Source organism: Lepisosteus platostomus, chromosome 25 (genome assembly GCF_059453375.1).
Source record: "Lepisosteus platostomus isolate fLepPlt1 chromosome 25, fLepPlt1.hap1, whole genome shotgun sequence".
NCBI lineage: Eukaryota > Metazoa > Chordata > Actinopteri > Semionotiformes > Lepisosteidae > Lepisosteus > Lepisosteus platostomus.
Genome location: NC_142635.1, coordinates 15,750,757 through 15,775,772, shown reverse-complemented (window position 1 = coordinate 15,775,772; position 25,016 = coordinate 15,750,757). Strand labels below are relative to the sequence as shown.

The window sequence follows — 25,016 nt, the reverse complement described above, 5'->3', positions numbered from 1 at the left end:
AAACCTTTGCCCCAATATGGTGACCACGGACACTGGAGGAGCCTGGGATCTTGTCTACACGCTCATTGAAGAACCCATGGTACTATCCCTAGGAATATGTAGGTTAAGGAACAATAAGGCGTCCCTTGATTATGCCATTAAATCAACTTATATGCTGTGCAGTTGGGCCGCTGGTGCATGATGGAGCTGCTGGATGAGGTGGGTCCCCTCCCCACATGCTCCTAAAATGCAATCCTAAATTGAGGTCCTTTGGAATAAAAAGCTCTATATAGATCCAAGTGAGTATGATTACTCTGAATATTACCCTGGACAAGAGAATTAATGAGCAAGAAACAAGGGGGTTAAGTCTGCGATAAAAAAGGAGATGCTCCCGCAAAGGAGCTGCACTCACCAGGATGGTGGTAACGGTGAGCGTGGTGTTGAAGAGCGTGTCGGACGCATTGAGGGGCCGCAGCTTCTTCTCCATCAACAGGCCCTCCTCCGAGTGCCACTGGCCAATCTGCAGGGACCAAACACACCGGGACAGGAGAGTCAGGGCGGCTCCGCTGGCAAGACCGAAAGCTGGAAAAACCTCTACAAGGAACCTACAAACGAGTGGAGGCTGCTTGGATCGTGAGTTGATTTGAAATCTAGCAGGGATCTGACAGATGTTTCTTAAAGGATCTTGTAGCGTCAGCCTGTAGATTTGGGGCAGTAGACAGGAAAAACACGGGCTCTAGGCTCTGGTTCACTGGGGTGTTTCAGGGGGATGGGTTAGAAACCCCTGGTTCAACACCAATACTAACCACCTTTGTTTTAATGTGAAATCATCTGCACCAAGAAAGATCAGCAATTCTACTATGTGTGTGGGGTGATCATCTGAAAAAAAAGAGGCATTTGTCATTGACAGCCTGCAGCAGTTCTAAAATGCCTATCCACAAGAAAACACCAAGTCTAAATGCCCAAATTGTAAAAAAACGAATATTTTAGGGGAAATCGGATGTGTAACAAGTACAAAGCAAAGGAAGTACATTTAATCACCCCAGTGAACTGCATCCATTTACTCAATTACATCTAACTCATAGAAGCATGAGCTCTCTTCATTAACATTAATATTATATTAAACTTTGCTTTATATTGTGCCATTAAAAGCACAAAGTGTCAAAGTGCTTAAACATATGTAAAGTCATTCCATCATAGAATACATACACCACTGAGATATCTTTGATGGTGGTGTGGAGGATTAAATATTCATATATTTAGTATTTCACATTTTAGTGACAGTTCACAGACTAGTTAATTTGCTACTCTGGTTGAAGTCTGGAACAGTAGGATTGTTCAAATAGAAATGGTCTGCCTGTCCCTTCACATCAATCTTCATTAGGCGTCTCAATCAGGGGTTTCAGTTCATTAAAAAAACACAGAAGCATGTCTTTTAATGAGGCTCTAGCAGAGAGAGGCTAGTGACTGTGGAGGTCGGTGTTCCTGAAGACCACATCACAGAAGGGAACCGACAGAATGACTGAGGCATTAAAAAAGGCAGACTCAATGTACTGTTTGCACTGTATCAACATTACAGTGTAACAACTTTGTTGAACAATTTATTAATATGATCAATAACATACCTTTTGACATGGAAGCACATTAAAAAATTGAGAACAAGAGTTACTTCTTTACTCAAAGCTACACAGCTATGTGGTTGAATCAGATACCTTGGGTTCCTTCAAGAAACAGCTGGGTGAGATCCTCAGATCAATTAGCTACTGATTACCAAATGGGCAAGGTATGACTTGTAGCAAAATGTGGTAAGAAAATTAAGAAAAAAGAAAACTTTCAAAAAGAAAATACTAAACTGCCAGTACAAAAGACAAGAGTAGTGAACAGGTGGAGACAGCTCTCAGGCTATGCAGTGCAATACAGAGCACACTCAAGCGAGACTTAAAATTAATTTTGCCTCTGAAAGTTTCATCTTGTTAACATGTTGAACCACAGAAATCCCTTAAAGAGCGGCAGCTTGCTTAAATCAATCAGAGCCTTAATTTGACAGCCATTTAGCAAATCGCACAACAACACCATGCTCATTCACAATTTAAATAATCCTCCCTCAATGCAGTCAATGATTCTGAAGTGTCATTATTTTTTATCCTGTTTGAAAACTAAATCTCAGTCCATCTGTTGCTTCATCACATACATTCATTTTCTATTGAACTGCAAACATACAAGACCTTTCCATTCCTCCATTATCAGGAAACCAATTATTTCTGATAGGGAAACTCAGAATCCCGCTTTGGAAGCAGAAGGCAGAAGGTAAGATACCCTATGGCCAGAATGCCAGTGAACATACTGTACACGCAGGGACAGTGCTGCTGGTCTTTGGGATGTGGGAGGAAACTGGAGCACTCAAAGAAAACTCCCAGAGACACTGGGAGAACATACCACACAGTAGGTGTAACGCTGCTCTGAAGAGGTGAAAAGGATCCAATGCAGATGCAGGAGTCGTAGGGAGGTAAGTAAGCGAACAGACCGAAACTAGGAGCTGAATCGTAGTCAGGAGGTGTAAGGTAGGTCGAAATCCGGTAGAGACACTGGTGGCGAACAATCCAAAACGTGAGACAGATTCGAGGTCAAAAAGAGAGCGGTAGTAATCCGGTATGGACACTGATAGCAAACAGTCCGGGGGGCAAGGCGAGATCCGTAGTCCGAAGGCAAAAAGGTGTAGTCCAAAATTCCAGGAAGGCAAAAAGGTAGAGAAACGCCGGGTAGATCTTACGAGAAGTTAACTCAATACCGAGCAACGGGAAGCAGGTTAGAATGGTATAAATAATCCGGCGTACCGCACGGTAGAGCAATTGCAGGTGTGTTAACTCGTGTGGCGGCGCTTGTTAATAGTAAGCTGCTGCTGGTGCTGATGAGCTCACTTACGAGTTGATCTCTGCTGGCTGGCGGTCGTGACAGTAGGCTCAACAGGACAGAATCGAACCCAGGACCCAAGAGCAGCATGGCATCAGCTTTAACTGTGCCACCCAACCTTCTTTCCCAGAGTCTGGTTCACCCCTATCATCACTGATCTTTCTCACAAATTCTAAATGAGAACTGGAAAAGTGCTATAACAAACATTTGTATTTTGTTAGTTTTAAAGAAAAGCCCACCTAAAATCAGGATATTTGGAAAAAAAGTCTGGAATCAGAATCGTAATCCTGATTAAGACTGGTTTTGGTAGAGCAGGTGACATTTTAAGAAAATCCAGGTGTCATAAAAAGATGAACGTCTCTTGTTCTGCCCCGGGGGGAGGTGCAGGAGGGGGTGAGCAGGTGTCTTTGATTTCTGTTTGGCGCCGATTGGACAGTTCCAGCTAAAACCTCAAAACCGTGACAGCAAAAGAAGAGGAGGCATTTGTGATTCTAGACGTGAATGAACGTGAGGACTATATCTGCATGTTAAGATGAAAAACTGGGCAAGTGCTGCCAAATCCGGGCAGAGCTGGCACGCTAAGCAGGGCCCGGAGAGTCTCCTTTCTGCCAGCCGAGACAAAGGCAAAGGATTTACTTGGATCCGTTGGGCAACTATCCCACAGCACCTGCACACAACATTGGCCATTACACATACCAACTAAGAAAGGCAAAGCAAGCAGGAGCAACAGACATCATTCACTCAAATCACTGTTGTTACAAGACAAAATGAAAAAATAACGTTTACCTGGAAATCCACATCTCTATTAGTCTCAGTGATCTGGAGTCCCTGAAGTTTTAGTTTTTCTCTGTGCACCACACACGCCTTTAGGTGGTGCATAACACTGCATCAGGACTTTTTACAGATTGAAATTGAAGACTAAAATAAATCCTTATTGTTGTAAGTATATTGTCTGTCACTAGATGTGCCCAAACCCATGTGCTGAAATTTACCTGAAAAATACTTTTTTGCTGTAGGCAAAGGTAGTAGCAGTACTGGCAACCTAGTGCAAAACTATCTTCATTAAAGAACCCAAGGTAAAACAAATGAATTGGCTGAATTTTGACCAGAACAAGACAATTAAAAACAACTATGATTAATCAAAGCAGACAGATTTCCTTCATTAATCCCTAAGATATATATCAAGATGAATGTCAAGATGTACTGTAGCTCATTCCCCTTTTGATTTTAATCCCAGAGAACTTTTCAGAATTTCAGGAGCCACAGACAATCAGAGCTTCACAAAAAAGCAATGTGATGATTTTTAAACTCACAAGTGTGGGGTTAATATTGGTCTAAATAATCTAATTTCTTTTAATAGATTTAGTCATGGGAGCCTTCCACATTACAGCAGAATAGATTTGGAATAGCAAGATTTGTTTTTTAAAAATCAAAACCTAAAATAACTAGAATGGCACTTAAATAGAGGTGTTTCCTACAAGCCAATTTATTGTACTGTATTTCCAAACTTCCTTCTTTTTTGCCAATAATAATCCAGTAATGTCTCTAAATAATAAAAAAATAGCAAATAGTAAAAATAACCATTTTCATTTATCTAATTTGCATAAATAATCTTGTACACATTTTCTAAATTATGAAGCGCACATTCTAATTGTGTTACAGTTATGCACCCTCTGAACACAGCTGCAGAAGAAGCCTGGTGGTCCTGCTATCACAAATAGGCGGAGGTCTCTCTGCTTCTGAAGACATGAAGATTTGTAGATACTCCTTTGTAAATCACTGTAAAAAAAATAAAGCTTAAAAAGATTTGAGTCATGGCTTCCCAACCTATCCTGAAACAGTCCATGAACCAAATACCGGACAATCTTTTTTAAGATTTACACTAGAACTAAAACAACTGTGGTTACTATATTTTTAAATGAGAATTCACTTGTGTTTTACGCCCAATGCTACAATACCCATGTTTGTAATGCAATACCACCCTGTTATGCTAGCCAGCTCCTATGCCAAAAATACTTTCTGTAAAAATCTCTTTCAAGTGCACTGTGAGGAAGGACACTGGGGATGGAAACAGAGATCACTCAGTGCTCTGAATCCCATTTACTGAGTGTACTGCAGCATTGCAACACCCAGATCCCTTCCCCTTTTCCTTGCACCCCCCCCATTATTTTCAGGGGCAATCAGAATGGAAAGAGACACTGGTGAATGATAATCTGAGCAATACTCCCACGCAGAACCCCAGTAGGACATGAAGAAATAAAAAGATGAGATAATCGCCCCAAAAAAACAGATGTTATGAATGACATCATTATCACTTTGCACCACTTTCCCACATTCATTCAACTCAGTGCTGATAAAGGGCTGCTGAGTGTTCTGTGACTAAGGCTAAATGAAGTCTTAACACACAACATATTGAAAAGCAGCAGGATGAAAAGGCCTCTTGCCTACGCCTTTACTGGGACAGCTAGAAATGTCCTTGAATTAATATAGCTAGAGCCGCCTTTGTTAAGTTTACCATCTTTGCTGTGAACCAGCTTTGTGTTTGCTCTTCATAAATTCCATTTGGGGTGAGCATGCTAACAAGTGCAAACACTTGTTTAATAGCATAGTTTAATCGTTTCTTACTGTAAGAGAACATACAGTACATTTTTGTAGGAATAGCTGTTCTTGTAGCATTTATATTTTGCTGTATTCTGTATGATATGGTTACTTATAAAGAGAAGCCAATGCTTTACTTGGTTCATAGCATGATTAAAATTAGTTTATTTCTCGAAACTACTCTTGTACTTTGCTTTCTGACAGTGAATTATGGTGCTATAAAACTTCGTTAGGGTGCAAAAATGCACTTTCACCTTCTCTCACCCGAAATGAGCATAGTGAAGCTTCACAAAGAGGAGGGCTGTGTTTTTTGAACCAGAAACTCCAAGACACAACATGAATCTTAGCAGCAATTGAACACAATATTCGTGTGTGGTGAAAGCTCTTTTAAATGGTTTTCATTTTTCATTTCAAAGGCCACCCATCAGGCTGAGGACAACAGTTCAGCTTTATAATGAGCCTCTGCTGAACAATAATACTATTAAACACACAACCTTCTCTCCAGCCAAAGGTTGAGGAACAAGCTATTTATTTTTATTTCTGTGCAGCCAAATGCAGCAATTACTCACCGACCTCAACTCTTTTATCCCAGACACTCTGGCGTCCAATAATTTTCCTTTGATATCAAATAGCCCATCTACCTGGTAACACCCTTAAGTTGATGAATCCCCTACAGTGGCCATGATTAAAACTGAGTTTTCCCTCTCTCTGCTGCAGTGACACGCTTTGTCCTCTGTTTCAATTCGGGATACCGTTGTCGACTTTAGCTCCTCCAGTTCAGCCATATGGTCTGTTGATTACTCATTTTGTGTACTATGATTCACTTCACAAAATTAATATTTCTTCTATTGCACATATTTATACACTCACACATAAACAGCTCACAACATGAATTAATTTTAACCATGGCATGGAGGCTGATGTGTGAACAATTACTTTCAGAGTCTGCTCTTGTGTTCCCTTACCTCAGAATATTCATGTGATGATTTTCAGGCCCAGACAGTGGAAGCAACCTACAGAGGTGAATGAGCTATTAATGTGTGAAGTCAGTGCAGAGCTCTCTCAGCTGTATGGAGCATCATTCTTACACAGAACACCGCTGCCTGTTGTCCGAGTTATACAAAAACACAGAAGAGAAAAGGATTCTGGGAGCATAATCTATTGTTGTCTTGAATGCTGCCTAGTAAGCTTAGTAAGTAAAGCAAAGTAAAGTAAAAGTCAAGTCAAGAGTAGTGAGGAGAAATCTGCTACTTGCAAGGACTGGTGATTGTTTTCAGCAATTGCAAGTAGTGTATTGGGACTATAAATTACTGAATAACGCACTTGGTTTCAGAAACAATGGTGACTAATATTAAGAGTTGTTCCAGCTACACAGTTAATGCACAGATCTTCCAGCTTATTATAGTATTGGTTACAGAGTAAGCAACTCTGATCCTTTATTAACCATGGTATTGCTAAAATTCTTTATAAACCCTATATTATGGCAAGGAAATGCTAAACAACAGTCCTAGCTCTCAGATGCATGCTGATTACTCCCCTGTTATTTCGGACGGTATCCATGGCTCAGACCTGGCTGTGCTCCAAGGTTCTTCTGAGCTCATTAAGGGACAAGTCAAGCAGTGCAAGACTCCCACTTCCTTCCTTCAGCACAAGATAACAATCACTTCAGTCCAAAACCACCCCAATCATGAAGTACAGGACTTCCACAGTCATGGTCAATGAATTTACATTTTAATCTGGATGCTGTGATCCACAAGCAGAGATTGGTATAAAAGTTCAAACTGATAAAGGAAGCTTTCAGCAACAGCAACACATCTATTCTCTTCTTTCTTACTTTTCCAATATTTTTCATTTTACAAGAATATTACAAAACTTACAGATAAATATATAGCCTTTATTGCTGGGCTTCTTCTTATTCTGTCGCTGCATCAAGCTCAGATTGGATTTTCTGCATAAGTAAATCCCAGTGTTATCACTGTTAAACTGGCTTTTAAACACGTTCCCAGTTGTTACCATTTGCTGACCCTAACTAGATGTAAGTACTGGGGTCACCCATTGTTGCTGCCTTTAAAAAAACCTATTCACACACCCTCTTCCAAGCAGTGTCCTGGTATTGCTAATGACAAATTAGTCAGGATCCTGGCAAACATCCTATCCAAAGAATGTCACCTCCTAAAGCACAGGGTGCTGATACTTTGCTGCTACTGCATGAGCCCACACTGCGCACCTACAACACGATGTGCCGACACTGCGCTGCTACAACACGAGCCCACACTGTGCACCTACAACACAATGTACTCACACTGCGCCCTACAACATAGTGCCCATATGCTGCCCCTTAAACATGGTGCTCATACTGTTCTGCTACAAAACTGTGCCCATAACAACACAGTTGATACATGTCCCATAATGACAAAATGGTTGCTACAACATGATGTGTCCACACTGTGCCACAACAAACAAGATACCCACACTGTGCCACTAGAACACAGTGCCCATAATGTTCTGCTACAGCACAGTACCTATACTGTGCCCCTACAACAGAATGTGCCTATACTGCACCCCTACACACCGTGTGTCCATTCAACACAGTGTCACCATACTGAGGCACTGAATTGTCTGAAAGACAAACGTAGCAAATGAACTTAGAAGGTTGTGTCCCTTAATGCATGCATAACTGGACTAAAGGTGTTTTGACAATATCGAGGAATGTATTTCGAGGAATACATTACTTCAGAAATAACATGAAAATACCATTCAAACCGGACCTTTCAGTGTGGGCAATGTGTTTGTGTTCTGCTTGTTATAGAATGTTTTAGATATCTTAAAGTTAGTAAACTAAAGGTCATAAAAAGGTCAAAATGATTTTCAACCCGACAACATGTGACCTTTCAGTGCAATCTAAACTTAAACTGCACAAACACAATCTATTGAGACCAAAGGCCTTTTTTATTTACTTCTATAATTGCTTATTTTTTTCTTTGGTTTCCAGTTCACATTTCTGCCCATTTACCAACCATGTCAATTCTGGTATAAACAACTAGAAAAACACTAAAATAATGACCCAAGAGTTAGCTGCTCTATAGAGTGAGTCAGAGGCTCATGAATTGACTACATGTTGAGTAAATTAACACTAGACCATCAATCTGAGTTGGATCATGGCTGGTATTTCAAATGTGTGTGATATGGCTTAATTCTGCCGATTCGAAAGTTGATTACTGAATATCTGCTTTTACAAATGTGCTGTTGATAAGATTCTTATCCAGGTTTCTGATGTTCCTGTAACCATCGCCTATTAGCCTCACCAAATCTGTGGGTCAAGGAGGAATACCACAGCAGCACTAACAGAAAAGGTACCATTGACCAAAAAAGAAAAAGAGCCAAGCTCTTCATGATTTTTAAAACCACGGGGCCTTTAAAAAAGAGCAGTATTAATGCTTTAAAGATGTTTTGTGGACAAACATATTGTTAAAATAGATAATTACAGAAAATACTGAGTATCATAATCAGCGCAAGTTAAATAAATAAACATAAACCATAAATTGTAAAGAAGATATATCTTTAGTTCCTTGCTCTCTGGGAACAGCTTTGGCAAAAGAGTACAAAATAAGGCACACTGGGCTAAAGAAATATTAACAATGATAATGAGACAGACTAAACAATACACAACACAACATACATCATATAAGTTACTCTATTTACAAACATGTCTTAAAGGCCTATAGTACATCCTGACCAACCAGAAAAAAACAGATTGCGACCAAGTATTCAAAATCCTATACATTATATAATCCTACAGTATATGATATAATCAGGCAGAAAAAGAGATATACCTGACTTCTAAAAAAAGCTATTATAATCTAATGTTGTATTCTATGAATTTAGGTTGTACAAGGCAAAATGGGATCTTATCTCTCTATTCTAAAAATAAATCCATGAACTAGAAAATACTTTTCAACCTAGGGATTATTTACAAGTGAAATTGAAGTTTTCTAAAACGATAGAATGGCAAGCTCTCTTGACCAGGTTCAGATACTTTACTCCAATCTGGTCCTTATGGTTGATCCAAGCATGTCACCTGACACTGCTCTTCTCTCTTCTATCTTTTTGTCCATCCTCTCTCCTGTCTTTTCATACTATTTTCCTGGACTGTTGATGACTCTTAATGATTTACCAAGAACTTAAACAACTCAGGTAAACCAGACTGTTTCTTTGATCAACGTGTCTGGGGGCCCACCTAAAGCTCTGCAAACACCTCATCTCCCATACATTGTTTCTACTTGTTTTGAAACCCCTGAAAATGTTGACACTACTGAAGCTATAACAATATGTATATCTGTCTATTATTCATTTACTTGAGGGGTAAGAATCAGAGTACAAGAGAAAGCCATTGAAAGGCTTTTGTCTGCTGTAAAGCTTTAAAACAAAATGATGAAAAAGAAGAGAAAGAAGAGCATAGCTAGTCCCCAGAGCAAAAACCCTATCCGGAAGAGGCCACAATGTTAGTTGAGTGCCCTACACACAAGCAGACTAGCTCTGGAAACGGCTGGCTATCTCATAAATTACTTTCCATTCAATATTCTGAATGGTGACAAGCTCTCAGTCCTTGAACAATGGAGCAAACAGAACAGAGCTGTACAATACTCTGTGCTGTTTTAAACAATAATCTTTGACTATTTTTATGTAAAACAAAACACAGTCAAATAAAATAAACTGAGGAATAATCCTTCAATATTTTGTTTCTGAACCTATGGTCTACTATAGCTGTCTGGTCCTAAAGTGACTGAGCAGAGAACTTGGGTTTCTGTTAAAATACTTTCCAGACTTCTAAGCACAGAGGTTTTTAAATCTCCCCAAAAAGTCTCCTCCACTAGCAGGACACTGTACAGGCTGGGATGCATTCAGAGCTCCCGACGCAGATTTAAATGAGTATACGGACACGGTCACCAGCTATATTAAATATTGCACTGACATTTGTGTACCAGAAAAGAAAATTTGCAATAAGATAAAAGATAGATCCACCGCGTTCAAATCAGGATACAAAGAGCTGTACAGGGAATCAAGGTATGCAGAGAAAGCCTTAAAACGCGCTAAACGGAGCTACAGAGTGTGGCTTGAAATGCAGAGCGCTGACACTCGGTGGCTGTGGCAAAGATTACAGTCAATCACAGGCTATAAGGGCTGCAGCCAGGAGATTGACACGAACAACACATCCCTGCCTGACGAGCTGAACCATTTCTATGCCCGCTTTGATGCTCTGATCACGGGCACTGCTGAGGAGACCCCAAGTTTACAGGGCGAGTTTGTTCTGAAACTCTCAGAGCAGGACGTGCAGAAGACTCTGAGCAGGGTGAAAACCCGTAAGGCTGCAGGGCCTGATGGGATACCACCTCGCGTCCTGAGGACATGTGCAGCCCAGCTGACCACAGTGTTTACGGACATCTTTAACTCCTCCCTGTCACAATCCATTGTCCCCACCTGCTTAAAAAAAAACACCCTTGTTCCACTCCCAAAAAGGCAAAGGTGATGTGCCTAAACGATTACCGCCCAGTTGCATTAACATCTGTGGTGATGAAATGTCTGGAAAAGTTGGTGTTGTCACACATCAACTCCTCCATCATAGAGTCCCCGGACTCCTTGCAGTTCGCCTACCAGAACAACAGATCAGTGGATGATGCTGTCTCCCTGGCTCTACATACAGCCTTGGAACACCTGGACACTAAGAACTCATGTGTGAGAATGCTGTTTGTGGACTACAGTTCAGCATTCAATTCCATCATACCCAGCCAACTGGTGACAAAGCTCAGGGGATTAGGTCTGTGCAACTCTGTCTGCAACTGTCTGCTGGACTTCTTAATCGAGAGACCACAGGCAGTGCGGATAGGTAATAAAACATCAACACCACTCACCCTGAGCACTGGAACCCCACAAGGCTGCCGTCTGAGTGAAAATCCATAGGGCTGCAGGGCCTGATGGGATGGGAGTCCAAGGTTGTACTCCCTGTTCACTCACGACTGCACAACAAGACACAGCAACAACCGCATCATTAAATTTGCGGATGACACCACTGTAATAGGCCTGATCAGCGATGATGAAGAGTCCACTTACAGGGATGAAGTCGAACAGCTATTTAGGAGGCCACACACTCACAGCCCACTCAATATTGACTGAACAGGAGTGGAAACAGTCACCAGCTTTAGGTTTTTGGGAATTCGCACTTCTAATGATCTAACCTGGACTGTGAACACTGACTCTATCATGAAGAAGGCTCAGCAGCGCCTCTATTTCTTGAGGTGCCTCAAACGATGGGGGATGCCAGTACCTGTGCTGGTGAACTTCTACCGCTGCACCATCGAGAGCGTCCTCACCAACGGGATCACCGTGTGGTATGGCAACAGCTCTTCTCGAGAGAGAAAGGCACTGCAGAGAATGGTCAATATGGCCCACAAGATCATCGGCTGCGGTCTCACCAAGATTAAACAGCTCTATGAGGACCGCTGCTGTGGTAGAATTCTGGCCATCACAGATGACAGTCACCACCCCGGGCATCACCCCACTGCCCTCAGGCAAGAGATACAAAAGCATACAGACACTTACCACTAGAATCTTCAATAGCTTCTACCCACAAGCAGTGCCATGCCCCTCGGACCACACCTACACCATCTACCTCATTATAATTTCTTATTTATTGCACATCTCCAGTCATTGTTTACACGTCTGCATTGTTTACATTCAAACTGTTTACTTGTTCACTTGTTCATTGTCTACTGTTTGTTTGTATATTGTCTTGATGCACTATCTGCACTTTGTGTTTTTACACTTGTTTTAACAATTGAGAGACTTTTTGTAAGTAAGAATTCCATTGTACCAGTACATGTACCGGTTAGATATGGCAATAAAGTTCACCACTGGGTGGTGTAAACCACACAAAAAACAAATAAGCCAACACAAAACAAATCCAGACAAAAACAGGTAAATGTTTCATCATACTGTACAACGTATTCAAATATTTATGGGGTGCAAATGGGTTTTGTATGTATCTAAGAACCAAATCAATAATTTTAAAAGAAAAGATAACTAGTTTATGTTTAGGATGCAGGAACAGAGTACTGAAATAGTAGTAGGTAAAAGCAAATGGCACAGCACTGGCTAACATTCAGTCTGGATTGTCACCAAAGAGTGCATGAAAGAGATAATCTTGTTTTAAACTGGAAATAGCATTTTGCAAATAACCTCATAAATTTCCAAGCAGTGGGAAACTACAGTTTAAAAGTGAGGATTAACCTGAAGAGTGGCAGATGACTTTCAGTCATGCCTGACCTCTGACCACTGGAGATCTCTCTCAGCAGCCCTTGCTGGATCGGAGACATCCTTTGTCACTTTGAAAAGGTTTCACTGTCCCATTTATCACTCTGTCCAAAGACTTTTTTCCTTCCATAGTGCTAATAACAATTCAGTCTTCAATGAACCACGTTTATCTGCTCTTATTTCTTCTTTCACTGGTGACTGCGTACAGAGAAGCTAAATATCACGCTTTTTACTTCAAGCCAGGAGACAAAGGTGAAGAGATTTTAAATTTGCTGGTGGGCTTCTGAAGCTTTTCTGCTCTACCTTCAAGAACTTAAAAAGACATCATTGTTAAAGAAAAAAAACATCAAAATGAAAGGAATCTGTTAATGCTCTGTTTGACATTACAAGGCATGTGCTTTGCTTTATCTTGAGCAAAAACTGCACACATTTTTTACAAAATGAATGTAAAATGCAGCTATATTTGTAACAGCTGTTCAGAAACTGAAAATGTGTCATAATGTAGTTAGGTTTGGAAGGAAAACGGAACAGCTTTTTACTTTACGAGGTGTATAAATCAAGACCACATGCTGCTATCTTTGACTCCCAGTGTGAAGGGCTTCACAAGGGCTGGTTGCAGAGACTTACAGTGATGCCATCATTCAAAGCTGATCAATCCCACTGTTCATTTCAAAACCTACACTTAACACCAAAAATAGAGATATTTCTTTGCTCAAAGGAGTGTGCTTGGCTGGAGTCTTTATTCAAAGGCTGAAGGTGAAAAGATAAACTTCAACTCTAACGGGGGTTGAAGAAGTGCATAAGACATCCCAGTTTCTACCGTGGTGCCCATCATCAAGACACTGAAGCCCAACAGGATGGATTTGACCCCACCAGGAAGATGACGCAAGAAGGTTTCATTGAAATGTGCAAAAAAGTAGATGGGGAGGATAACTCCCATCCAAGGGCAATAACTGGGAATCTTTCAAATGCTCTGGCATCATCAGGATTGTCACCAAACTGTCAGTCAAAGCTGGCCTCATGACTCTGAGATCTGTGGCAGCCCAACAGCACCTGATAGACTGCTGAGTACTTGGGTCAAACAAAGTGAACCAGATGAAGATGGAAGATCCAGGTGAATGTGGGATATGATTATACCCCTAAAGTACTGTCACTCATGCACTGTGAGCAGCAATGAAATCAAATGGAAGCACAATCCCCTGCCTAAAGCACTGCCTAACGAACTAATCAGAGATCAATTAAAATGCAAATTGCACACACAAAGTGAAGAAAGAACACATCACAGGAGTCTTTGTAGATATTGTTGCCAGGGGAAACTAGCTCTGGTCTGCCACAGCTGCACTGGACACCCATCACTACAGCAGAACATAAAGCACAGGCGCCCTCTCCACACTCCCACTTAGACAGAGCAAAACAAAGGTAAAGAAAAATGATCAAACAAGCCACAAAATACCATCCCTCTACCTCTTTCTCTTCCAGGATCAATTAGTAAACAACCTCCTACTAATTGATTCATTCATTAATGTCAGTTTGAATCACAGGCAGTAAAATTAACACCTTGGAACGAGGAAACGAGTTGGCAGATTAGCAGCATGACTAGGCGTTGCTGTGCTCACCTGGCGTGCTGTTCTCTGGGAGTGTGGGTGTACTGGTGTACGCCGGCATATGTGACCAATGTGGAGCTTGGCGTGCCGACTCGCTTAAAGACTGCTGCTGTCTACAGCCTGGCAGCCTTCCAGAATAAGCTCATTTCATTTTCATCCCTCCTGTCCTGGCTTCAGCATGGGGCCTGGAGGGAACGGCAGGTGCGAGGAGCTGGCACATGGCCTCTCCACTCTCCCGCTGCCCTGTCATGTCTTGCTTCCCTGCCACAAGTTTGATGGAAGTGATCCCACATTGGAGAGTGGGGTCAGAAGTTTTACCACGCTGCAGGATCTTGCCTGGCACAGATCTCTTCATACAAGAACCTGAGCTGAAGTGATATGGGGATGCAGATCAGCTTTGCTCTTAGTGATGTCTGCTAGAGAAGCTCGGTGCACGAGAGCCTGCACAAAACTCATGCAATATACTGTATTTCCACCACTTAAATTCCCCATCTTACATTTTTAAACCCTTTTGCAAAGACATTGCGTTTTTGACACGTTTACAACCAGCCAACGCAAAAGAGAAACTTTTTATTATATCTAAAAAGTTTTTATATCAAATCAGTGATCAATCTCATATATTTTTCATATTTTTCAAAATTGTGAAGAAGAAATTGTGAAGTCAAATTTACTTATTGTGTAAGTATTCAGCCTCCTTAGTTAACATTTGGTGGAAGCTATTACTGCTTTTTTTTCTCTTTTTGGAATGCATATGGATTTAACAAGTTAAAAATTGTTTATCAGAAAGCAATTGCAAGGAATTACTTTGTAGAAAAATGAACACCATAAACACAATTTTCAAAAGAATGTCAATTTACAGTTTCAGCACAGTAGAGGCACACTCCATATGGAGCACCATAAACATATTTTGTGGTACAGACTGCTGTTATGACTTTTTATGTAGATCATTACACCAGCTCATAAATGAATAAGACATACGATCATCCAGAATTACACCGTGTACAAGGGAAAATGTATGCTGCACTGGGAAAGCAATATCATTTTATTGGTGATTAGAAGAGACTGATGTGCAAAACTAAATAATGTTGGCATGTTATTTCTTGGTAACAATGTTTTCCTCTTGTAATTTATAATAACACAATTCAGATTACCCCTTAAGACAGACAAGAACAAAGGAGGCAATTTAGAACTTTTTCAATATTGGAACTTCTGTCCAAAATTTCATTTGATTCAGACAGTAGCTGTCTGGGAGTGGATGAGGCTCAACAATGACCCCTGCCTGGCCAGTCTGCCCTGCGTGAGGACAAACAATGCTCAGCAGTCCTCTCCACACCCCACTGACCACAATCACCCTGAGGCCCCATTGACTGCTGGTTTTCATTCCAGCTGAGCTCTTAGGTACTTAACGCACTGGATCATTTGATTAATTACATCTCTTTCATTGATTCGAGCAACTTAGAAAGCTGTCGTTTTCCAGTTTACTTTGGGAATTCAGAGGCGATTTACAGGTGAATAAAAATCTCTGACAATCCTGGAAGTGAAAAGTGCAACCAGTAAATTAATTACTTAGTTAAATCTGGGGTGGACCGCAAATCAGTAGAAGATGGGGGACCTGGATTGGGAAGATCTGATATTCAAGATTCTTAAAAGGCTCCTAGAGCATAGTAGTAAGAATCCATATAGTTCAAGGTCCTTAATCGCCCTGCATGCTTAGGTGTGCCCTGTACTGGAATCAAATAGAAGAAGCGTTTGGTGCCGTGCTCTACAGCATAATCGGATTCAGTTATTCTCAAAGGGATTATCAAATTTGCAAATCTAGCAAATTAGCATAGGTAAGGAAAAAAGCAATTAAACCTAAGTGGTTAATAAACTCCAAACTCAAAGCAAAACAGTGGGGCTGATCTTGAGGTCCAGAGGGCACAGAAAGTGTTTCCCAAACGGCATGTCAGGGCTCAGTGGAGTACTTCCAGACAGAAACAGGAGTCCTTGAAACTTAGGAACACAGAAAAGTTGCAAATGTCACAACACAAAAAAAGGGATACATTAGCATATAACTTTTTTGATCAGCAGGAACCAAGAATGATACCGAACTGAATATTCATACTGAACCAAGCCAGTCTTTGGCACCTTCCTGACCACCGCCCATTATTTGGTATCATGCTGGTTTTCAACAGTATTTAGTATTTAGTGGCAGCCTTTGCACTGTTGCTAGGCAACAGAATGCCAAGGGCACAGTTTGTAGAAGCTGTGGAGTCTCACGAGTCAGGGAAACAAGCATGAATGAATTATGGCCCTGGGGGACTATTACAAAATGTGCTGCAAGACCACAAACTCCAATAATCCTCAACAAAACAACAACAAGCACTACTCCAGCATTTCCTCAAAAAATGACATTTAGGGAAAAATGGCAGTAGATTAAACAGCTCAAAGTTTCTTGGATTAGTGACTTAAGACTAAAGCAGTAAGTTTTGGTTTATGTGTGTAAAGTTATTTGGAGTTCTGTAGCGTCTGGTCCCGTTCCCCCCCTTTTTCCCCCCCGACCCTCCACCGGATCCCGCTCCGGTTTTTAATCCCGTTTGTTTTCGTCTCTGAAGGACCACCCGGCTCTGGACAATTGCCACGTCTTGGATTTCCCTTTGGACTCCCTTTTGGACAGTTTGCCTTGGACTCACCCCCCAGAACACTTGTGCACCTTGGACACGTCCCCCGTTTTCAACCCCGACTTCCACATGCTTTTTTTCCCCCCGTGTTTTCCTCACTCTACCCCGGATTGTGTCGTCTGCATAGGGTCCGGAAAGAACGCCTCCGTTACACTATCAAGACATAATAATGACTCCTGTCTTGAAATCAGTCAAAAAACAAGCACACAATGCCAGAAATTCAGACAATTCTGGGGCTTGAGTCTCACATGAAATTACTGAAAATGTTAATTACATGATAATGGGTTATTGAAACCTGCCAAGAAGTAACAAGCTGTTGTAGAATTTAACATACACAACATTTTGTTTCCATGTTCTTAGGTGAAGGGGAGGCTGGGAATGAACAACACTGTCTACTAAAGCAAGTGTACCTAAGGCTAAAGGAGGGTGGGATTGGACTGGAGCCAACTGCAGACTTGCATTACCTCGTATCCCCATTCCTTCACATTGATTTATCCAACAAGCCTAGGGATGGTGATCAAAGTGTGCTCTAAAAGTGCTGGAGCAGGTCAATAAAGCTATGATGATTCACTCAAGCCTTCCGAAAAAAAAAGATGAGAGGAAGATTCTAAAGGATTTCTCAGCAGATGACACCAATTCCCTCAAATTCAGTCAAAGAAGTGGAATGGGCTTTATGGGTGTATGGAAGCTCTGTTGTCAAAGTGGATTTTTTTTCCAGACATGAAAACAACTGAGGAAATGAACAGAGTGGGAAGACTGGAATAAACTGTTTTTTTTTCTCATGAGTTGATTTAAGATAATGCCACCTTTTCTGGAATTTTCCCTTCCCTTACTCTACCTTGTTTTTTGCTTTTTCATGATTAAACAGTAACATGCATTAAGTGGAAGTCTTGTATCAAACACAATTATGGAGCTCTGGGGAAAAAAAGAACAGTCACAAAAGAGTGGAAGCCATTTGGCCCATTTCGCTTGTTTGGTAGTTAGCCGTTAATTGATCTCCAGGATCTCATCCAGCTGGTTCATGAAAGAAGCCAAGGTATCAGCTTCAACAACATGGCTGTGTAGCTTGTTTCACAATCCCACAGCCTTTTAGATAAAATACTGCCTTCTGTTTTCGGTTTTAAATACACTTCATTCAGTACTTCCCACTTGTGTCCTCTGGTACAAATGGCAGCACAACTGATAACGTTATGCCTTCAGCAGGCAAGTCACATGTTTAATTCAAAAGGACTGCTAAGTTCTTAGTTTAAGTCACACATATACCGTAATATCAATTAATTTGATGTTGCTTTAAAATGCCTGGAGTAATTTAGTAGAAATACACATTTAAATATACTGTACTACACTCATTTGCTGCAATAGTTTTTATCAAACAAATTCTGAGATCCATTCAGGAAATAGACTGTATGTTTTCTCTGAACTTGCACTTACTGTAAATCTTAAACACACTGCTATTTTTCATATTCATATATTATTTTTATAATTCAGAACTAATTTAGTAGAGGAAAAACTTTTTCACTGTTCTGTGATTGTACATGACACAAAATAATTGTTTACAACTGGCCAATTTCACAACTAATGGTAGTCCAATAATATGGATACTTCCACAAGAATGTATTATTGCACCAAACTCAATTTTCAGGAAAGCAAGACATCAAACGTACACGTACAAGCTTAAATAAATACATTTAATCTGAAACACTCTACCTCTGCATCGACTATGTACTCAAATGGACACAGAGTTGAAAACACTGTCTGACCACAAGTTAATGTGACTCTTATAAGATATAAGTGATAGACAAGCAACTGAAAGCTGATCCCAGGGTTTGCAATATTCCCTGAGGTAGATATGCAGCAGACCCTACCCTTCACCAGGGACTTTTGGGGTCTGGATGCACATAAACTCATGATCGCCACAAAGCAATGCCTTCTTTCTTAAAAGATCTTAGATTTGTTGTAACTCTTAATACAATTACATATATAAATACAATTGTCTCACAATTAAATAATATGCAAACTATAGTCACATTTATGATAATTATAAAATATCACAGTACTGTATGTCAAATATTAATATTAATGATAAAGTAATAACATGAATGAACCCGCAAACCATATATAGCATGCTCGGAAAGAGCAAGGGAATTTAAAGATGCTCTTAAACAGAAATTGTAATAGAGTTGTATATGTGTATACAGCATTCAGAACAAGCGTTTGTGCTGCTTTCGTTCCCAAGATATAGCGCCTTGTTTTTCGGGGTTGTGAAGGTTATATATGGGTATATGTGGATTTGGCTATTCACAATGGTTTTCTGCACTGAATCCTTGTGAATTTTGAGACCCTTCTGTACATATAAATATACAGGTAATCTCAGGGTTTCAAAACACTGTCCAGTTCATCAGTGTGATATGCCTGAGACCATGGCAGTAACACTGGCAGAAATGATGAAATGAAATTCTCAGTTTAATGGACTAACAAGGGGCATGCATATCCATTATTGCCAAATAATGTCCATTTAATCATGATCAATGTGTTTTCAGCCCTAAAACACAATTACATAAAAATATATACATATACTGAATCTTTTAACATTGTTTAGCAATTACAATCAACAGAATGAAAATTCCCTTCTCTTTTCTAAACATTGACTGTACAAGCTCTTTATTTCAAGTCGTTAATAAAATGGATAAAACCAGAAGTTTTCATAAAGCATACGAAACACAAACAATACCCATTGCAGCTAAATGACCTACCTGTATAGGGCAACATTGATATCACTGAATTATAAACCTGTGCAGTGATCATTTTTATCCTGATTTATTATTTGTATATTTATTATTTATGTTTGTGCATTTCCTCCTTATTGTGGGGACAGTTTGGTGTTTCTGATTTCACAGACAAAATTCCCCTTTAGCAGATTTTGTCCATTAAATCTGAATTTCATTAAAGCAAAGTCTGTTAAACCAAGGGTTTACTGTATGCTGAAAATCTGCTGTTTTAAAGCAAAGTGCTCGCTTTCTGAAGCTGTGCCCTGCGTGGGCGAGGGTGAACTTCACAGTACAGGGTGAAATGCTGTGATACTAAGGAGGACTGCACAGGTGTCACAATGCAATGAGACTGTTAACCTCAGATTTGTCTCACAATCCAGTTTCAATGCATCTGAACATAAAGGCTACTTCACCTGATTCATACTTTGAAATTATTCTGCAATATTCATACAGGGCAAACAAATAATTAAGAGTGTGCAGCTCCACGCCTGAGTTGGTGTAGCTGTTCAGGCCTCCTGCCCTGCAGCTGTGGTTTATGTGCTGCCTGTGGGCACCCTCCTCTCTTTCTCACTGCCATTCTCTCGGATCTTCTCCTGGCACTGAAAGGAGAGCACGTGCCAAAGCTATCAGCAGTGCTCACATTGCCTAACCTCTAGTCTTGGCTAATTCACAAAACAGCAGTATGGCTCCCTTTACAAATCCAGAGGCTTTAAAACAAAATAGAAGCAAAAGAAATGTACACTAGTGCACCTTGCCCATTTCTCCCCATCACACATCTCTGTCTAATAGAGGTGTCTGCTCTATCCAGACAGTACTGCTGACATGATATACAGTATACTGTAACAAGGGGGCTCCACAGGGTGTCTGACATCAGTCATCTTAATCTTCTAATCACACCTGAAAAGTAATCAGTTTAACTTCATTAACCTTCTCTACTCTCGCCTAATTGCAATCTGTTATTTCAGCTGAAAGAAATTTAAGATAGAGGAGACTGTGATGGAGTTTCTAGGTGTTTCCAGTGCTGTGCACACTGTGTTGAAGCTTTCTGCTGTGCTCTCAGTTCATCCAAATAAATGGAAATTACCTGTCTGGATTCACAGACTTTAATTAACACATTTTACTGCCAAACATGAGATCTAGTCAAACAGGTTTGCATTAATGGTGCAGATCTCCAGTCTTCCCAACACAACTTCAATTTACAATGTAACAGACTGTTATTTTTCTCTCTGCCAAATACATGAATGCTCTTAAAGACAGTCATTATGAAAAGGTTATAAAGCTCCTTTGTTATCAAAGGACAAATTGTGCTGTACATTTTCAATTAAATCAGTACTACCTTTACAGGTTCAAACTGCAGCAATGGACCACTCCACCAGTCCCTCGTGTACAATGAAAAAAGCATACATGTGCTTCTGTTCCAAAAGTTGCTCACATACTGTACTTGTGTCAAGCTGCAGTGAACTTTACAGGAAAACTTATAAACATGCAAGAAATCCTCAGTAGAAAACATCCACTAAATGGATGATAAGTCCTTTAGTATTCTGTGTTGTATCCTCACTTTACTAAAGCTAACAAAGGACATGCATTATATAAGCTACATGCAATCCATATTTTCCTCACTTCTGCATAATTAATTAGAGTTTCAGTCTCTACGTGGGAAAGCTCAATTAGTTGAATTACATTTGAGCATTTCCCCACAATCGGTCTTGGCAATTCTTTACAGAAAGAGTTTTTGCCTGAATACCCAGAATGCAGATTTAGGAACTGACAATACAAAAAGCAACAAATGATGATGACAAACAACGGACTGGAATATTTCCACATTCATTATTTAATATATTAAAAGTTTACTTCATCCTTGCTTGTTTAGTGTTAATCTGCTCACATTTGGAATTCTTCACTACTTTCCCACATCTTTAATTACACATGACACTTTGATGAATGATCTACGTGGGCAACTATGCTATAAAAGAATGACAATTAATTAATCTGCTAAACATTTAATCGGGAAGATACCAAAGGCTAATGCATAGAGCCTTATATGTAAAAACAACATGGTACAAAGATTAATTGCCTCAATATTATTTTTCAATAAAAAAATCCGTAAGGAAGGAAACTATTTTGAGTGGTCTGTCCTCACATTCTGACTGTACTGATTTTCATTTACGCTTGTGCGAACTGTAGCATTGCCCATATGCGTGATGAAGAAACATACAGTAGCAGCTGAATTTCTCAAGCCTTGTTAACAACCCTCAAATTATAATGCTAAACCATGATTAAACACATTAGAAAATCCCAAAGCAGCTGTTTATTGTTTATAGTTTCTTAAACCATCTCTCAGAGCCAATTCATTGCTTTGGTGTCTCAGATATTTGCTTGACTGACAGGGCTAGCAGTACAATATCTCATCAATATCACTGCATATTCTGCATGAGGCTACTGGAAAAGCCACTGAATAGGAGGAAGAAAGGTAAATAAAAGCACAACCTAATAATGTCTCTATGTTGGCATTTACCCCCTAGTCTGAAGCACAATGAATGCTGTAGTCGGATACTTCAACACTACCACACATGCATTAGTAAAAGTGGATAAAGCACACATAGGAGTGATGTCGGTATGAGTGAAGCAAAGTACACTACTTGCATCACTGCAAGCTTGAGGTGAAGCGCAGTGCAGGCTTGAGGGGTCTGGTGCTGCACTGAGGGGTTACACATTCCGGAGTGGAACTGTGGGAAAGAGAGGGAGTTCTATGCCTCACCAAGGCCCATGCAGTCCCTGGGCCAGCCTACATTCTGGAGGTCAAATAGCAAACAAGAGGCACTGAAGTTTACTGCTGGCTCCTCCAAATAGCTCTGGCCTTACAAATCATATTCTTGCTTGGGGCACAGGCATGACATCCAAGGATAAGGAACTTCTGAGAACAGGAATGACCTCAGCATTAAAACCAGGAGGCCACCATGCAGGCCTTGTCTGGGTTGTCTGAAAGACTGTAACAACCCTCTCCCCAGAAAAAGGAGTTCATTCTCAATGTTTGTTTGTTGCAGATCACTCTGCCTATGTTTCACTTGCATATCTGTTTGGCTCCTGTCTTAATAGGCCAGCCTGTACATAGCTAATTTTCTGGGCTGTGTATAAATAAAAGATTGTTTATTCTTCAGCTTGTTGCCTCTGGCCATACTGTCCTGGCAGATGTAGGCTACCACAAGGACTGTTTTCAAGTCAGAGTAATTCATGCTGCTCTTCTGGGAGAAACTCAACAAGCTTCAGACTCTAAGCAAAAAGCAAGCTGCTAAGTTATTGATGAATTAGGATGATTTTATAACTTTTTTTTAGCTTTTTCTGCTTCTTTTCTCTTCCAGATAATTGGCACTGTGTGACCAACCATTAAGCTGTTTTACAATCCTTAGGTTTTAAATATATATGACATAGATTGAGCTCTGCAGAATAACATAGGAGACAGTGAAACGAATGGCAGTAAAGGAGATTTCCATCTTGCATGACAAGGAAAATGAAGTGAAATGAATGATAGGTGCAATGATCCTTCCATAACACAAATAGTGTTGTTAATGCATCTCTAAAAACATTCACAAAACCTCTTAACAAGGCAATAACACCTTTCATCTGGGTATCAGTACAAAACAGCTCCCATTTGTGCATTTCTTTATTGTTCTATCTGTGCTGGGGTTTCTGACGCACACAGATTCTTTCCCTGCTCTCTGCATGTACACCGATTCTTCTTACAGCAGCATGCTTGGCACACATTGTGAAACACATGCATTATGTTACACTATTATGACAGTCTATGAACTGAGCCCTAAAATGTTATTTTAAAAGGCTACTGCTTCCATATGACAGGAAAGATTAACTGTCAACAGTACTCCTTAAAAAAGGTATTAGCTTAATGTCTAAATAAAACATTTTCTAGTTCTTGACTGTAATCTATGTGCTTTTTTTACTTTAGCAGGTTGTGTTGCCTAAAATCAAAGAGACTTGTAGTGACAGTGTTAATACAGCCTGACAGCGGCTGTTGGAGGGGTTAAGATCACAGGATCTTCTTCTGGTACTCGGTCCCTTTATCTTTAAACACCAATGATGACAGCCTTTATTTTTTAGAAGGTACATCAAACACTCCACCATGATGTGACTAAAATCAATTCAGGAAACAATATGGAAAAAAAATAGAAAAGATGCAATAAACACAAACTTACGTTACAAAGAAGGAAAGTTCCCATGAGTAAACCATGACTCAAGCATTCTGCCGCAGTGTCAAGGGTTTACATTTTGAATCTTTTGATGTTGTCCACAGTCTCCCTTCTGACTCCAGCTGTTCCTGGCAGAACTTTTATCAGTAAGATCTTCACCACAAGAAGATTGTTCTTCCTCAGGTAAAGGTTGTTCCCTTTGCTGAGATCAAGCCCTACAGCTGGTTGACCTCCAGCGTACTGCAGTAGGAAGTGTGTTACTTTACCTGCCTTAGCCCTTCTCTGCTGTTCTGCATGATCCTCAGAGCATAGTTGGACCTTTGGCCTTTGCTGTTGAATTCGATGTGGCCAGTTAGACCTTCCAATTCTACCTATCCAGGAGAGACAGAACGAGAACAAATTGCATCCCAAAGCATGGAAAAACAAGGTCACGATACACAAAAAGTTGTCATGTGTGCAGGAACAAGGTGTAGTGCAAAACATATTTCATGGTGCACAGTCACTTTGTTTGGCAGCACTCAGGCCTCTGTGTTAGCTGACGTGAGCTGCCAGATCAGAATGAAGGATCACAAGGATGTTTGTCAGATGAGACACATCCAAACTCCTCAAGTCATTACATGGACAAAAAAAGCAATGAAATTGGTTGACTCAAACATACATTTAATGAGGTTCTATTCAGCTGGCAAATGCAACAAACTGACTGTTCAATCTAGTGATGTCTGATTGTCTACTCATTTTGCAGAAGAGCAAGAACCCCTTGGTTACTGTGATGAGATGATAATTAGACTCCAACATCCTTAAATGTTTACTGCCTATCATCTTCTGCCTCCTCCACATTTCATTTTCTAAATAAATCTTGTTGCCTACCTTTGTGAGTTGAGTGGGCTTTAAGCTTTACTTTTTTTCTTAAGCACATGCATGCAATCATCTATTGGATAATGATAACATTCAAAAGAAAGGAACAAAGGAAAAACACTTAGCAATATC

At 40.3% G+C, this 25,016-nt stretch overlaps 1 protein-coding gene across 4 annotated transcripts in view; it reads right to left on the bottom strand.

The window, feature by feature from the left end:
• The window catches only part of grik4 (glutamate receptor, ionotropic, kainate 4), a 307,117-nt gene that overhangs the window by 33,191 nt on the left and 248,910 nt on the right, over nucleotides 1-25,016 (bottom strand). For all 4 annotated transcript variants that reach the window (XM_088619597.1, XM_088619595.1, XM_088619594.1 and 1 more), the window contains 2 exons: nucleotides 24,296-24,400; nucleotides 392-499 (listed from right to left, as the gene is read on the bottom strand). In XM_088619597.1, coding sequence (XP_088475723.1) covers nucleotides 392-499; nucleotides 24,296-24,400 — 213 coding nt within the window. The remainder of the gene's footprint in view (nucleotides 1-391; nucleotides 500-24,295; nucleotides 24,401-25,016) is intronic.